This window comes from Dendrobates tinctorius, unplaced genomic scaffold, assembly GCF_039654945.1.
Source record: "Dendrobates tinctorius isolate UK_male_01 unplaced genomic scaffold, ASM3965494v1 ptg000296l, whole genome shotgun sequence".
NCBI lineage: Eukaryota > Metazoa > Chordata > Amphibia > Anura > Dendrobatidae > Dendrobates > Dendrobates tinctorius.
In genome coordinates, this window is record NW_027361963.1 from 2,767,860 (window position 1) to 2,781,816 (window position 13,957).

A 13,957-nucleotide genomic window follows, 5' to 3' on the forward strand; every position below is an offset into this window, starting at 1 on the left:
GCAATATCGCTAAAGCATCACCGATTTGGTGACGCAGCAGTGATATCGCTAGCGATATTGCTATGTGTGATACTTATCTCCGACCGGCTCCCCTGCTGTCTGTCGCTCATTGCGCGAGATCAGGCGGCTCCATTTCTCGTCGTCGGCTTCCTGCTGTGTGAGACGAGCGACGCTGGACGCGGGCAGGAGGACGTCTGGATCGCTGTGTGTGAAAGGTATCGTCCGCTGCATCGCTGAGATCTTCCTGTGTGGAAGCTCACTAGCGATCATTTAGCGATGCACCAGCGATCCTGACCGGGTCGTATCGCTGGTCAGATCGCTGGTGCATCGCTAAATGTAAAAGAGCCTTAAGTTGCTAAGGCACCGCCCAACAGAAGGAGGTGCCTTCAGTACTAAGTGCCTCCCAGCTAGTGCTTCCCAGCTTTTGGCTGGGGACACATCAGGAGTGTGTGCACTGGAGCTCTTCCACAGGTGCACTAAGCACGCCCCCAGGAAACCTGCCTGGTGCGCACAAGGCCTAGAACACAGGACCTGGAACTGAAAAAGCGGCAAGGCAACCTGTGGAGAGCAAGTCGGTGTCCCTGTCCGAGGGTAGTAGCGGAGGCATGCAGATTCGCCGGCATTAAAAAATTAGTTTTCAACCACATATGGGGTATTGGTGCACTCAGAAGAAATTGTGTTAACAAATTACACTGTTAGTTTCCTCCCATCATCCCTTTTGAAAATTGTAAAGTTGGGGCAACAATTTAGTGGGGAAAAAAAATAGTAATTTTTCATTGACTCAGCCCAATCTTGAATCATTCTGTGAATCAAAACATTATCATCAGAACATAAATCATATTATAATCATAAATGTATCAAAATCAACCCCATACCTTCACTGGGGGGGCTTATGTAAATTAGCACAATGGACACTACCAATATGAAATTATTACTAAAAACATGGAGTCAGTAGTCCACCAATAAGTATCAGAAGTTATTTTATTAACTCGTAATAACAGAAAGGCATACACAACAATCCATCAACAATTAAAGCAAAAAAAAAACAAACACATGCCAGCAGCCCCAACGCGCGTTTCACGTGTGCTTCTTCTGGGAGACTATCATTGTGGTATTTCACCAGGGGTAATATGGGTAAATAAGTAATACTCTTTTTTTCTGGATATTTGCTTTCAATGTACATGTGGTTTCTAGCATAGAGTAGCACTATATTTCAGACCTCACTCAGTATGCACTGATTATTGTTGTGTGGAAACTGGTATTGATTTCTATCAATTGATCAGCACTCAGCATTTTTTATTAAAACTATTAACTTTGAAGCTCTAGCACTTTATGGTAATTGAGTCATGTATATGCCTCCCACCTCTATATTAATGTGGGAGTACATGCCACTAATACCCGACTGCCCTGCTGTAATCGCTACTGACTTTTTCCTTAATTATTGATGGAGTGAAGTGTACGCTTTATTGTTATGATTTAATAAAATACCTTATGATACTTATTGGTGGACTATTGACTCCATGTGTTCAGTAATAACACCATTCTGTGAATTGCCTGAGGGTTAAAAAAAATGATCAGTACTCCCCTAGATGAACTCCTCAGGAGGCATAGTTTCCAAAATTGGGTAACTTGTGGGGGTTCCTCCTGTTTTGGCATGTCAGGGACCCTTCAAATGTGACATGGAACCCGCAATCCATTGCAGACAAAATTGTGCTGCAGAACTCAATTGGTGCTCCTTACCTTCCGAGCCTTGCCGTGTGCTCAGTAGTTTTCCATCAAATATTGGGTATTGGAGCACTCGGGAAAATCGCACAACAAATTTTGGGGTACACTTTCTCCTGTTACCCTTATGAAAATGAAAATTTCGGTGCCAAAACATTTTTCTAGGAAAAAATGTGATTTTCTCATCTCTACATTATAAAATTCTGTGAAGCAACTGCAGTTTCAAGGTGCTCACCATAACTCTAGATACATTCCTTGAGGGGTGTAGTATCCAAAATGGGGTCACTTGTGGAGGGTTTCCACTGTTTAGGCCTATCAAGGACGTACAAATACGACATGAGGTCCACTATTTATTCCAGCCAATTTTGAGCTCCAAAAGACGAATGGCGCTCCTTCCCTTCCAAGCTCTGCCATGCGCCCAAACAGTGGTTTTCCATCACAGATGGAGTATCAGCGCACTCAAGAGAAATTGCACAACAAATTGGACGGTCCACTTTCGATCCTTTCCAAAATTAAAAATTTGGAGATGCAGATATCTCTTTCATCTGAAGGACCGATGTTCTTGGGTGTAAGGCACCATATGTCTCTAATTGATTGCTCCGTCGAGAAGAATAACACAGACACAAGCTGTATAATACAACTCGGGATGCCTGCTGCGCGCCTCTGGCTTATCAGTTAGGCTTCCATCTTTTATAGCAAAGAATTTAGATATCTACAGACATGTGCAATAAAGAAAAGAAAAATAGTTACTTCTACAACAGCTTTGCCATGTAAGCAGGAAATATTTGACCTTGGTTCACAAGGGAGATGTCTGAGACATCTCCTCAAAGAAAAGATAAAGTTCAGCAGAATTCATTTAACTCATTCAGTTCTTATCAGAGATAAATCAATACTTTTGTGAGGAAAAAACAAAAATGTCATTTTTTCTTTCTACAGTGCTTTAATTACTGTGAAGCACCTAAAGAGTTAATAAACTTCTTGAATGTGGTGTTGAGCACCTTGAGGGGAGTGGTTTTTAAAATGGTGTCACTTTGGGGTATTTTTTGTCACATGGGCCCCTCAATGTCAATTCAAACGGGATGTGGCCCCTAAAAAAAAAATTGGTTTTGTAAATTTTGTTAGAAAAACTGCTGATAAAGTTTCAACTCTTCTAACTTCCTAACAAAAAAAAAAGTTTCAAAAATGGTGCTGATATTAAGTAGACATGTGGGAAATGTTTAACTATTTGGTTTAACCCCTTAATGACCAGAGCTTTTTCGGTTTTGCGGTTTCGTTTTTCGCTCCCCTTCTTCCCAGAGCCATAACTTTTTTTATTTTTCCGTCAATATGGCCGTGTGAGGGCTTATTATTTGCGGGACGAGTTGTACTTTTGATTGACATCATTGGTTTTACCATGTTGTGTAACAGAAAACGGGGAAAAAAATTCCAAGGGCGGTGAAATTGCAAAAAAAGTGCAATCCCACACTTGTTTTTTTTGTTTGGCTTTTGTGCGAGGTTCACTAAATGCTAACACTGCCCTGCCAATATGATTCTCCAGGCCATTACGAGTTCATAGACACCAAACATGTCTAGGTTCTATTTTATTTAAGTGATGAAATTTTTTTCCAAAGTTTGCTAAAAAAAAACACAATAAAAAAACGAACAATTGCGCTGAGACCCGTAGTGTCTCCATTTTTCATGATCTGGGGTTGGGTGAGGGGTTATTTTTTGTGTGCTGAGCTGACGTTTTTAATGATATGACTTTGGTGCAGATACGATCTATTGATCTCCCGTTATTGTATTTTAATGCAATGTCATGGCGACTAAAAAAGCGTAATTCTGGTGTTTTGATATTTTTTCTCACTTTGCCGTTTAGCGATCGGGTTAATCCTTGTTTTTATTTCTAGATCGGGCGATTCTGAATGCGGCGATACCTAATATCTGTATGTGTGATTTTTTTTTTTATTGTTTTATTTTGAATGGGGCGAAAGGAGGGGTGATTTGAACATTTGTTTTTTTTATTTTTTTCATATTTTTAAAAGATTTTTTTCTACTTTTGGCATGCTTCAATAGTCTCCATGGGAGGCTAGAAGCTGCCATAGCTTGATCAGCTCTGCTACATAGAGGCAATGCTCAGATCCCCTCTATGTAGCAGATTTACTGCATTGCTACGAGCGCTGACCACAGGGTGGTGCTCATAGCAATCTGGCATGAACAACCATAGAGGTCTCAAGTAGAACTCTGGTGGTCATGCCGACGAACCGATGACCCCTGATCACGTGACGGGGTCACCGGTGAGCGCATTTCCGGCCGGATGGCTGAGAGCGCTTGTTAAATACTGCTGTCAGAGTTTGACAGTGGCATTTAACTAGTTAATAGGCGTGGGCAGGATCCGCAAAATCGCACTGGGCATGCCCAGAAAAAAAGATACTTTTCCAGACAGTCCCAAAACTATATAAGGTGGGCTAATTGGGCCCAGACATGCAGTGTCAGCCAGCAAGCCTGCCAGACGACACCCACCAAGCCTGCCAGACGACACCCACCAAGCCTCTGCCACAGGACACCCACCAAGCCTGCCAGAGGACACCCACCAAGCCTCTGCCACAGGACACCCACCAAGCCTGCCAGAGGACACCCACCAAGCCTCTGCCAGAGGACCCCCACCAAGCCTGCCAGTAGCAGCTCACCTACAAGTGTGAGTATACCTATTTATGACATTTCTGTGTGTGTGTGTGTATGGCCTGCTAATGTGTGGTCTGCGAGTGTTGCATGTTTTTTTTTTTTTTCATACTTTTTTTTTCTGTTGCATGTGTACGGCATTTTATTTTCATACAACTGTAATTATATTGTATTTTTTATGCTGTGATTGAGTGGTGTATGGAATGTGGTGTAATTGGGCCCAGACAATCTGGCACCAGCAACACTGAAGACACCAAGCAAGATATCTGACTGCAGCCTGACTGATAGAAGATTGAACTAGAGCTATAAAACCTGCCTGCCCAGCTGCAAGTCTACCACCTGCAAGACCCCTGGAGCGTGTGTGTGTGGATGCGTGCATGTGTGTGTAATGCATTTTTTATTTTTTTTCTGTTGCATGTGTACTGCATTTTATTTTCATACAACTGTAATTATATTGTATTTTTTATGCTGTGATTGTGTGGTGTAAGGCCGGTTTCATATTTGCACTTTATAGCGCAGCGAAGACCCGCACACGGCCGCAGCTAATCCCCGTCCCATCCGTTCATCGCCGCCTACTAGCGCACATGGACGCTTGGGATCTGCGCACCCTATGTTTAGTATGGGGTGCGCAGATGGAGCGCTGGCAGGATTTTACTGTGTGCTGCGCACTTTTGAAGGTGTGCCATGCGCGACAAAATGCAACATGCTGCATTTGGCGCACAAGGGCACACCTTCAAAAGTGCACAGCACACTGTAAAATCCTGCCAGCGCACCATCTGCGCACCCCATACTAAACATAGGGTGCGCAGATCCCAAGCGTCCATGTGCGCTAGTAGGCGGCGATGACCGGATGGAACGGGGATTAGCGGCGGCCGTGTGCAGGCCATCGCTGCGCTATAAAGTGCAAATGTGAAACCGGCCTAACTGGTATTGTATGTGGCGTAATTGGGCCCAGACATCTGGCAACAGCCACACTGAAGACACCGAGCCAGACATCAAACACCAGCCTATCAAACTCAGCTGCAAAACTTCCACCTGCAAGAGTGTGTGTGTGTGTGTGGCCTGGCTGTGTGTTATGCGTGTTTGTGTGGGTTTTTTTATTTTATTTTCAGATTTGCAATTGTGGTGTTATTAATGTATCTGTTGTAAATTGGTGTTTTTTTATTTTTCATTTATTGAGGTATTTAAAATAAAGAGCAGAGGAGCTCCTATTTGTTGGAAAAAAAAAATAATAAACTGTTTTGAAAAAATCTCCTTTTGTATCATTTAAAAAAAAGGTAAAATTAAGTTACCATAAAGGTACATTAAATTTTTGGTATACAAGTGTGGTTAAAAGTGAGATTGCAATATGAAAATCTGGGTATACACAGCTGAGTTTTTCAGGGAATTAACATCCAGACACAGTGTGGGTATACACAAATTAAACACCTTCAATCACTGGTTACACTCTCGGTGAGAGTTTGAGGGAATGCAAACACTGGTATACACAGCAATTACACACCTTCAATCACACACCTTCAATCACTGGTTACACTTGGTAACACCTTCAATCACTGGTTACACTCAAGGTGAGAGTTTGAGGGAATGCAAACACTGGTATACACAGCAATTACACACCTTCAATCACACACCTTCAATCACTGGTTACACTTGGTAACACCTTCAATCACTGGTTACACACACTTTCAATCACTGGTTACACTCTCGGTGAGAGTTTGAGGGAATGCAAACACTGGTATACACAGCAATTACACACCTTCAATCACACACCTTCAATCACTGGTTACACTTGGTAACACCTTCAATCACTGGTTACACACACTTTCAATCACTGGTTACACTCTCGGTGAGAGTTTGAGGGAATGCAAACACTGGTATACACAGCAATTACACACCTTCAATCACACACCTTCAATCACTGGTTACACTTGGTAACACCTTCAATCACTGGTTACACTCTCGGTGAGAGTTTGAGGGAATGCAAACACTGGTATACACAGCAATTACACACCTTCAATTATTTTTTTTTTTTTTAAACTAATTTTTTTTTGGGGGTTAAAAACACTATCCTATTATGTTTTAACAGGAAGCTGATTCAGAGGAGCTTCCAGGAGGAGACGTGCAGGGTGGAGAGACGCAAGGAGGGGGTGCGCAGAGTGTAAGTTTAGCACATACACAGATACATAATGCTACACCCAACACAAACATTCATCACAGTGCACACACCATAACTACGCATCCATCCAAACAAAATTTTTTTTTTTCCCACAGTCTTCAGAATCCGGTGCCCGCACTAGAGTGACTCCCAGGACATCCCAGGGTCGTCAAGGTGATGCGTCTGTTGGTCGGCAAAAGGTAAGTAACCCTATTTGGATAATTGTTTAAATGAACATCATATGTTTAAATAGAATGTAATTTTTTTTTTTTTTATCTTCACAGGTTTCACAGCGTGCCCCCCGGAGACATCTGGAGGAGGGTGTGGTCATTGATACTGATGACCTCATCCGTGAGGTGGAAAACCGGGAGCCGCCAACGCACACAGAAGGCATTGGTGGGCCTGTTGTTCCAGGGAGTGGTCTAGGAGATAGGAAGTTAAAATTGTCTCCATACAAGCGACGGCCCATGGCGGACATCTTGAATACCTGAGAGTCATTAGAACGACCGTATGCAACGATGTCCATGGCAATGAATTTGCAGTTTGCATCCGAAATGGCCATCAGCACAATAGAAAAGTATTTCTTATAGTTGTAAAACTGTGAACCAGATCCCATAGGTTTCACAATCCTGATATGCTTGCCATCCACGGCACCGATGCAGTTTGGAAACTGGCAGATTTGTTGAAACTTGTCGGCAATCTCCAGCCACCTCTCCTGTGTTGGCTGTGGGATGTATTCCTCCTGTAGAGAATCCCACAATGCCCGGCAGGTCTGTTGTACAATTCCAGCAATAGTGGAAATCCCAATCCGGAACTGGAAATGGAGGGAGGTGAAGGATTCTCTAGTTGCCAGGAATCTGTTAAAAAAATTGAAACAGTAAAATTAATACAAACTACAAGCCATAACATAACAATAAAATCCTGCAGAATCTGAAACATTTTAAAAGGTAGACAACTTACCGAAGGGTCACCATCAAACGCTCCGCCGGTGATATAGAAAACCGCATTTGTGTGTCCCTTCTCCGGATTTGTTCTCCAACACGATCCACCAATATCTCAAAGAATTCCAGCCTCATGCGCACGTAGTTGAAGAACTTGTGCGGATTATCCCTCAATTCCAGGTACAATGTGGAAAAAACGCCACGGGTGAACCTCTGCGCATTAATGGGATGAATCCACTGGCACCGTCTCCTCAGACGCAGGATCCGCAGTCTTCTTTTCTCCCTCTCGAGAGCAATAATTACCAACCGATTCAAGTGAAGATCCAATTCCACACAGAAGCTGTCAATACTCGCAATAACTCCTTCCATCGCTGCCACTAGCTCTAAAACCTTTCAAAGAAATTGTATCACAACACCCTAGATATATTTCTCCCTAGTTTCCAGTATTCAATCACATTTGAGAGCATTTTCCAAGAGCAAATCATATTTGGGAGCATCCCATTTTGGAGGTGTGGAAAAACGGATCCGCAAGAAAACGGATCCAACGGATGTGAAAACGGATGCAAGCTGATGGAACGGATCCGTTTTGTTGAGGATCCGCACTAAAATCGGTATAGCGGATCCTTAAAAAAAACAGATCCGTTCCATCAGCTTGCATCCGTTTTTACACATTTTTAGCGGATCCGCCATTTTCAAATTTTGGCGGATTTTGACTGATGGCAAAAAACTGAAGTGTGAAAGAGGCCTTAAGGGCAAAAAAATTCAAGGTTTGAAAATTTACAAATTTTTGTTATTTACATAAATAAATGCAAAAAATATCGACCAAAACTTCAAAAAAATTCAAAACGCCAGAATTACGTTTTTTTGGTCGCCGCTACATTGCAATAAAATGCAATAACGGGCGATCAAAAGATCGTATCTGCACCAAAATGATATCAATAGAGACATCAGCTCGGCACGCAAAAAATAAACCATCACCCAACCCGAGATCATGAAAAATTGAGACGCTACAGATCTCAGAAAATGGCGCCATTTTTGTTTTTTAACCAAAGTTTGGATTTTTTTTTCACCACTTAAATAAAAAGAACCTAGACATGTTTGGTGTCTATGAACTCGTAATGACCTGGAGAATCATAATGGCAGGGCAGTTTTAGCATTTAGTGAACATGGTGTGAGAAAAAAAAACCCACACAACTGTAGAATTGTATTTTTTATCAATTTCACCGCACTTGGAATTTTTTTCCCCTTTCCAGTACACGATATGTTAAAACCAATGGTGTCGTTCCAAAACACAACTCGTCCTGCAAAAAACAAGCCCTCACATGGCCATTTTGAAGAAAAATAAAAAAAGGTATGGCTCTGAGAAAAAGGGGAGCAAAAACCGAAAACGCAAAAAGGAAAGTAACTCCAGTCGTTAAGTGGTTAAATATGCCCGCTCCCAGCAGTTTCCCAGCTGTGAGGTTGTAGGACGGGCTGCGTAAAGACGTCTGCTCGAGAGGTCGGGTGAGGGCAGCGTCCTGTCAGGTATCGTGAATGCGCTTTCCTGCCACCAAACCGGACAGGACGAGCGGAGGAGACAGAGCGCGCGGGGGAGAGAGAGCGCGCGGAGGAGAGAGAGCGCGCGGAGGAGAGAGAGCGCGCGGAGGAGAGAGAGCGCGCGGAGGAGACAGAGCGCGCGGAGGAGACAGAGCGCGCGGAGGAGACAGAGCGCGCGGAGGAGACAGAGCGCGCGGAGGAGACAGAGCGCGCGGAGGAGACAGAGCGCGCGGAGGAGACAGAGCGCGCGGAGGAGACAGAGCGCGCGGAGGAGACAGAGCGCGCGGAGGAGACAGAGCGCGCAGAGTAAAGCAGGAGACGACCTTTGTAGCTGACGGAGGAGATTCAACATCTATCTCAACAGCCTGAAAGGTGTATTGGAGGCCGGAGGACGCCGCGGAGCTGCTGGAATAAACTGCACAAACTGTCCTCAGCCTGAGCACAAATGTGAGTTACGCTGTATATTGTGTAACGTGTGTGTGGTTATATATACACATATACAGTAACACAATATACAGTGTGACACACATTTCTGCTCCGCACAGGCTGAGGACAGTTTCTATCCAATCACACGCAGCCTCGTTCTCACACTGACCTCAGGGCTGACATTACCGGTGTCATCGCTCAGAAATGCAACCAGATGTAGCAGAGTTCTGGCTCGTCGTGGGACATCATCATGATGGATTCTCGGCAGACAGCTGACAATGTCTTTGATTTGTTTCTGTGTGTGTCTTTCTTCCTTTTGATTATGGGGTACCAGTGGGGTAGACACTTCCCCATTACTGAAATCCGGGCTTAATGTCAGCCGATATTACACAGCTGACACCAACCCCAAAACTATCACCGGCAGCCAGAACTATTGGCGCATCTAATGGATGTGCCTTTTCTGGGCAGGGCTAAATATCCATGGCCACTTAACAGCCTGAGAATACCAGCCCCCAGCTGTCTGCTTTACCTACCCCGTCTCTTTTTTTATTTTCCACAGTGCACCGGCCAATCACAGCCATGCCAATACCTGACATGGCTGTGATGGGGCTGGAAGTGCCCCCACAGGAAAAGCTTATTGACTGGCTGCGTTACAGCTATACAACAAGCTATGTTCGGCTCCCAATCCCAAACAGTAACACAGACTTCTGGGAGAAGTCAGTGTTCAGGATCGTCCACCTCTAATGAAGACATGACAACAGCGGAGAAACCGCGACCCACACATCAGAAGGAAATAATCAGGGAAATGAAAGCTGTTGTCAGACGGAGAAAATGTAGAGAAAACCAGAGCAAGTGTGGAGATAACTCATCTATTACAGGACGACGCCGGAGAGACGTCATCACATCCACCGGAGCCAACAAGGAGCCTCGCTGCTCACCTCGTGGTGTAAGAGGCCGGCGCTCCTCCATCATCACGGCCTGGTACCGATCCTGGTGTCCTTCTAGATACTCCACTCCTCCATGGAGATATAGACAGCGACGTCCTGATACCTTATAGAAACCTGACAACAATGATACAGTTATCACCCAGAATCCTCCAGTGCTCTCAGATATAATATCCCAGCAGTCACCTCTCTGGTCATCACCCAGAATCCTTCAGTGCCATCCTGTATAATGTCCCAGCAGTCACCTCTCCGCTCATCACCCAGAATCCTCCAGTGCTGTCCTGTAAATTGTCCCAGCAGTCACCTCTCCGCTCACCACCCAAAATCATACCTCCCACCCGTCCCGGATCCAGCGGGACAGTCCCGATTTTGAGACTCTGTCCCGCTTTCCCGGTCAGGATCTTACTTTTCTCGCACTGCACATGCTATATACAGAAAATCCAATTTTGCCTGTGCGCTGTGTAGTACATTATGGGAATTGTAGTTTTTATTCGTTACCCTTATAATATTGCGATGTCAAACAAACTACAACTCCCAGGAGATGTTGAACAGGAAAAGGATTTATCACGTGATACTGATTGTTCCATCAGGAAAGAGTACGGGCGGAAGTAGACTTGTGTGCGTTCCACGCTGTAGGTATTGGTGGATTTTGGGTCTGCTACAGTCGTGGTGACCCGGGGACATGTTGTACAAGTCTCTGCGGGTGTAAGTATAGAGTGGGAATCGGAAAGGGGAAAGTGGGGGTGTGCAGGAGGATGGAAGTTGCCTATACCTGATTGCATATGGGTAATGTCTATATTTGGGGGGAATATTGATCATGTCACAACATTTGTCATTTACCTCTTATTAAAAATCTGCTTGGTTCTCAGTAACGGAAGGATTTTTTAATTCTATAATTTGCTGCTGGTTGTCAAAGTCACCGTCCACCTCTGCTGTGCATCAGCGGTGGTCGAGGACAGGTGCACCTTATAGCGGTATGATATTGATAACCTATCCTCCTCAATATCAGACACTGAACAGTGGCTGTTCTGAAGCACCCAGGAGGCCGGAGCTAACAGCTGATTGTTGGGGGTGCCAGGTTTCGGACCCTCACAGATTTGGATAGGACGTCAATATCACATGCCCAGAGAACCCCTGTAAAGATCAATGACAATAAATTAGTTTCTGTTGCCAAATATCAGACTTGTAAGTTCCTATTGATAAATGTGAGGTGCCTCCCCATATCGTTGGTAAATGTGGACTATAAGATCTTCACTACAATCCTGGCCTCTAGATTAAATTCGGTGATACCAGGAATAATACATCCAGACCAGACCGGTTTCATGTCCGGGACAAATACATCTATTAATGTTAGGAGAGTTCAGTCAGTGTCCAGTGCAGTTCCCTGGTGCCAGACAATGAATGGGTCTTGGCCTCGCTGGATGCGGCTAAGGCCTCTTTCACACTTCAGTTTTTTGTGTCAGTTAAAATCCGCCAAAAAGGCGGACAAGTGGATCTGTTCCTAACTGATGTGAACGGATGCCACAGGATCCGTTTTTTGACGGATCCGCACAATGAGGAGAGAAAGAGCGAGCATGCGCACTGGAAAATGCGGATCCAACCACAAAAAAAAGTTGCATTGTCCGGCCAGGCATGCCGGCGGATGAAAAAAATTTGGCGGATCCTCACAAAAACGGATCCGACGGATGACCATCAGTCAAGATCCGCCAGTAATGCAACTCAATGGGGAAAAAAACGGATCCGCAAAAAAAAATTGCGAATCCGTTTTTTTCAAAACCTGGTGGATTTTGACTGATTGTCAAAAACGGAAGTGTGAAAGAGGCCTAAGGCCTTCGATTCTCCTGAGTGGTCATTTTTATCTGCATCTTTACAAAAATATGAATTCGGTTCCAAATTCAGGAAGTGGATCAGCGCGATGTACACGGAGCCACACGGGGCTGCAGAGAAACGCGGGGGCCGCACAGAGAGACGCGGGGGCCGCACAGAGAGACGCGGGGCCGCACGCTCCGCTCCTGAGTGCCGGGTGTTAAGATGTGAGACTCGTCCGAGTTTCTCCCCTGTGTGACCCCGGCCTCATAGAGCGGAGCTGTGATGGATTGTGCGGCTTATTACCATGTTTGCATTAATACTTTAATTCATTACTTGTAAATAAGTTTATTTTTTTCTCTTTATAATTATTGTTTATGAACAGCGATCAGCAGCGCTAAATGGGTGTGGTCAGGGTCAGGCTCGGACCGGCCCGTAGGGTAACAGGGGAATCCCCCGGTGGGCCCCGCTGCAGATCTGGTGTCCCATCCCCACTCTATGGACAGGACTTGGCAGAACGCCGCATCTCCTCATCATTCACCAAACTCTACAGCTCATTATTAAATGGAGACAGAGGGGAATTTGTGAGCGAGGGGAGTGTAACATCTGTATGCAGGTGAAAAGTGAAAGCCCCCAAAGTCACTGCTACTGGTGGGCCCATGGCACCGAACTGCGACACTGGTCAGGGGCGTGGCCTAAAGTCTGCCGCTGCGCACCCCGCAACCCCTGTCCCTCTTTCCCTACTTGAAAAGTTGGGAGGTATGCAAAATCCTACACCTCCAGCGGAGGACGGTCACCGTGGTAACTACACCTCCAGCGGGGGACGGTCACCGTGGTAACTACACCTCCAGCGGGGGACGGTCACCGTGGTAACTACACCTCCAGCGGGGGACGGTCACCGTGGTAACTACACCTCCAGCGGGGGACGGTCACCGTGGTAACTACACCTCCAGCGGGGGACGGTCACCGTGGTAACTACACCTCCAGCGGGGGACGGTCACCGTGGTAACTACACCTCCAGCGGGGGACGGTCACCGTGGTAACTACACCTCCAGCGGGGGCCGTGAGGTGAGGAGGAGACGCTGCACATCCCCCATACAATGCTGCCCGTCCCCAACACTGAGGAGCCGCAGTCACATGGAGCAGGAGCCTCCACAGGAACAGCTCTGATCTCCCCCCACACTCTCCTCTCACAGATTCACCACAAACCCTCCTGTCATCTCACCGGAATGGCGGGAACCGGAAATCTGCTGCTGGCTGACCCCAGAGAACACGAGCTGCGCACACCCGGGACGGAGCGGCTGCACTGAGCGCGGGAGGACCTGTGGTGACGTCACCGTCATGTGACTAGGGGGCGGGGCTCAGGAGGGAAGAGGTTAATGACCTGTGGTGACGTCACCGTCATGTGACCAGGGGGCGGGGCTCAGGAGAGATGTGGTGAAGGACCTGTGGTGACGTCACCGTCATGTGACCAGGGGGCGGGGCTCAGGAGAGATGTGGTGAAGGACCTGTGGTGACGTCACCGTCATGTGACCAGGGGGCGGGGCTCAGGAGAGAAGTGGTGAAGGACCTGTGGTGACGTCATGCCCATGTGACCCGATCACATGCGGTGAAGGGGCGGGGCCTGTGTCTCCTCTGCTGCAGTCCGCGCTGGGCTCCGCTTCTCCCTCAGTGGCGGCCGCTCCGCAGTTCCTCCTGTAGCTGCACATAGACTCTGCAGGGGGCGCTGCGTGTGGGTCTATGTGGGGGCGCTGTGTTTTGCGTGGGGC

At 46.2% G+C, this 13,957-nt stretch overlaps 1 protein-coding gene across 1 annotated transcript in view; it reads right to left on the reverse strand.

The window, feature by feature from the left end:
• LOC141073081 (uncharacterized) overlaps nt 1-13,535 on the reverse strand; it is a 36,514-nt gene extending 22,979 nt beyond the window's left edge. Inside the window, exons 1-2 of the mRNA XM_073560410.1 lie at nt 13,414-13,535; nt 10,377-10,499 (exon numbers count right to left, since the gene is read on the reverse strand). Coding sequence (XP_073416511.1) covers nt 10,377-10,499; nt 13,414-13,531 — 241 coding nt within the window. The 5' untranslated portion in view covers nt 13,532-13,535. The remainder of the gene's footprint in view (nt 1-10,376; nt 10,500-13,413) is intronic.
• Between the last annotated feature and the right edge of the window lie 422 nt (nt 13,536-13,957).